The sequence below is a fragment of the Callorhinchus milii genome, unplaced genomic scaffold, assembly GCF_018977255.1.
Source record: "Callorhinchus milii isolate IMCB2004 unplaced genomic scaffold, IMCB_Cmil_1.0 Scaffold4, whole genome shotgun sequence".
Classification (NCBI taxonomy): domain Eukaryota; kingdom Metazoa; phylum Chordata; class Chondrichthyes; order Chimaeriformes; family Callorhinchidae; genus Callorhinchus; species Callorhinchus milii.
Genome location: NW_024704745.1, coordinates 71,275,554 through 71,278,765, shown reverse-complemented (window position 1 = coordinate 71,278,765; position 3,212 = coordinate 71,275,554). Strand labels below are relative to the sequence as shown.

The 3,212-nt window shown below is 44.6% G+C and overlaps 1 protein-coding gene across 2 annotated transcripts; it reads left to right on the top strand.

Annotated features, from left to right (window-relative positions):
- The first annotated feature begins 361 nt into the window (after positions 1–361).
- On the top strand, positions 362–2,977 carry LOC103177203 (aquaporin-10-like). 2 transcript variants are annotated; one of them, XM_042334735.1, is made up of 2 exons: positions 362–1,450; positions 1,548–2,977. In XM_042334735.1, exons 1-2 carry the CDS (start codon positions 648–650, stop codon positions 1,645–1,647), a joined length of 903 nt encoding a protein of 300 aa, XP_042190669.1. In that variant the 5' UTR covers positions 362–647; the 3' UTR covers positions 1,648–2,977. The 2 variants fall into 2 exon arrangements, with proteins under 2 accessions (XP_042190669.1, XP_042190668.1); XM_042334734.1 differs by having other exon boundaries at positions 362–1,613.
- Positions 2,978–3,212: the final 235 nt, after the last annotated feature.

Below are 3,212 nucleotides of genomic sequence, written 5' to 3'. Positions count from 1 at the left end.
TTACATTTCTCCACATTGAATTTCATCTGCCATCGATCTGCCCCATTCCCAAGTATGTTCAAATACTTGTAACCTCCTGTAACCTATCTTGTTCAGCTTTGCAATCTACCACTTTCATTAGCTTGGTGTCATCTGCAAACATCTGCAAACTTAACCACTGAACTTGCGACTCCTAGTTCCAGATCATTTATAAAAATATTAAACAAAAGAGGTCCAAAAACAGACCCTTCTGGAACTCCACTGGTAACATTTTTCCAGTCCGATGACATTCTCTGTACCACCACCCTCTGGGTTCTTCTGGTCAACCAGTTATGTATCCATTATAATATATCTCCACTTTCTTTACTTTCAGTATCAGCCTCTCAAGCGGAACTGTATCAAAGGCCTTACTGAAATCCAGAAAACAACATCCACAGTGTTACCCTTATCAAACCAATCTGATATTGTAGCATTGATCCCCCCCTTCAATCTTCCCCCAAATCTGGGATTTTTCCTCCATTTTCATCTTCCCTTGGACACAGTTTGAGGCGCAGGTTGTTTTCTGTTGATTCTGAGGAGCATCCCAGATACCTCCCATACCAGCCATACCTAAGAGGCATAAGGCAAGGAGTAGAGTGGAGGCCGTGAACGACAAATCCCTTCCAGCTATGATGAGCCTGACCTCCTTCCTGAAGCAAGCCCGGAGGAAATTCCGTGTGAAGAACAGACTCCTGCAGGAATGCTTGGCGGAGTTTCTGGGTGTTTTCCTGCTGGTTTTTATAGGAGGAGCAGCAGTAGCCCAAGTACAGACAACAGGAAAAGGCTCGTACCTATCCATCAACATCGCTTATGGAGTGGGAGTGATGTTCGGAATTTATGTGTCCGGAGGTGTCTCAGGTGCTCACCTCAACCCAGCAGTCTCCATCTCCTTCTGTGTGCTAGGAAAGCTATCTTGGTGGAAGGTCCCATTCTACATTCTCTCCCAGATCCTTGGAGGGTTTGTAGCAGCTGCTGTCATCTTGGCCATGTATTATGATTCAATCATGCACTTTACTGGCGGGGAGCTGATTGCTGACGGTGGACCCCTAGCGACTGGTGGGATATTTTCCACCTATCCTGCCGAGTATCTCACCACACGCAACGGCTTCATTGACCAGGTTGTGGCCACTGGAATTCTGCTGCTCGTCATCCTGAGTTTAAACGACTCCCAGAATAATGAACCTCCGGAATTTCTCAAGCCCATCCTGATTGGAGTGCTTGTGCTGGTGATAGGCATTGCAATGGGCTCCAACTGTGGCTACCCCATCAACCCAGCCCGAGACTTCGGTCCGCGCCTCTTCTCCTATTTCGCTGGCTATGGAAGTCAGGTCTTCACGGCGGGTGACAATTGGTGGTGGGTGCCTCTTGTGGCCCCAGTTCTTGGAGGATTAGTCGGCTGTTTCTTCTACGAGATTCTAATCGAGATGCACCATGATGAGGAAGGGCGACAACGGGCAGACAACCCCGAGCGGCCAAAGGTGGATGTTTCACCCAAAGAGAACCAGTCCCATGCAAGGGAGAGAGAGGGGCCCTAACTCCAAACCCCAACCTCAAACTTCAGAAGAATCTCCCACCCCAACCATAACCTCAAGCATCAGAGGAATTGCCAACCCCAACCACCAACCTTAGAGGAATCTCTAACTCCAATCCTAACCTCAAGCCTCAGAGGAACCTTCAACTCCATCTAGAAATCTTAGAGGAAATCTTCAATCCCAAACCCCAACCTCAAGCGGCAGAGGAATATCCAACTCCAACCTCAAGCCCTAGAGCAACTTTCAACTCCAACCTCAACCTCAAGTATCAAAGGAGTTTCCCACTCCAAACCCAACCTCAAGCCTCAGAGGAATTTCCAACCCCAACCTCAAACGTCAGAGGAACCTTCAACTCCAACCTCAATCTCAAGCCTTATAGGTGGCTATAGGGAGGGGGAAACAGACTGAACATACTCAAAACATGTTGATGATTCATACATCGTGAAGTCCCTGGTTTCACAATTTTACTGAAAATTTCAGGGATTTCACGAAATCTTGAACGCTCCCTAACCAAACTATCTACCCTGCCAGCCAACCACCTCCACCTTTTGTTTAGGTGGAGCCCATCCCCTATTCCAAAAGGTGCCCCATTGTTTGAGGAAACGAAAGCCTGATTCCCTACAACAATGCCTTAGCAATATGTTGGTCTGCCTAATTACCTTCTGCCTTTCCTCACTAGCACAGGGTATCGGTAGTATTTCAGAAAATACTACTTATTTAAGTTATTTAATCATTATTGTGTTGGTTTTGCGTTGAGTTGGTATTTCAGTTTAGGTTAAATCAAATGGGCTAAAAGGCTTTCCTCATCGGAATGTTTCTTGTGAACTTTTGAAGCCACTTAGGGAAATGTAACAATTTAAGTCAAGCTTGTAGAGGACATAAGGTAACAGCTCTCGGTCCCACATGGTGCTAAATACTTTCACTTGTAATGGACAGCACTTAAGGCGTTGAACATTCCAAGGCATTGAACAGTCGGGGATCAGGACCCAAGTGTGGGTGGACAGGCTTGGGATGAGGGAGGGCAGAAATGATAACACATCATAAAGAAATAACACATCATAGAGTATTGGGGAAAAAATTATTAATGTTTTTCTTTAATAAAAACAGAACGTAACACCTTTCAAAAGCTGCAAAAGTGCAGTTTCAATACAGTTTGAGGGGAAATAAATATTTTCAAAATCAACTTTTCACATAAATATGCAAAACATTCTCAGTCAAAAGTTGAGTGCTGATTACATTTTGAAATGAGAAGAATCTTTATATTTTTGTCTGTTAGGCTTTGTCTATTATCTTTGAGGAGGTCTGAATAAACAGAAAATGACCTTTCAACATCAGCTGTGCTCTCTGGTAACCAAATGTACCTTTTTGCAATTTGAGCAAGTTTCACAATAATAATAATAATCCTTCTAGACTTCTCAAAGCGCTTCACAGAATAGACTCTAAAGTGAATTGACTATATATTTGTGGGCGAAATGTGGCAGCCAAATTGCGCACAGCAGTGGCCCACAGTCGATTGAAATTATCAATTTATTATTGTTTTGTTTGAGGGATCACTATCAGGTGTGTGGAGTAAGGAAACTTGCCCAAGGTTTCACCCTGCCGGGAATCGAACCCAGGTCTCTCACTTGCAAAGCGAGTGCTCTAACTGCTGAGCTATAGGAC

Coding starts and splice junctions, on each gene's coding strand:
- LOC103177203 (XM_042334734.1), top strand. CDS start 648: ATGATGAGCCTGACCTCCTTCCTGAAGCAAGCCCGGAGGAAATTCCGT.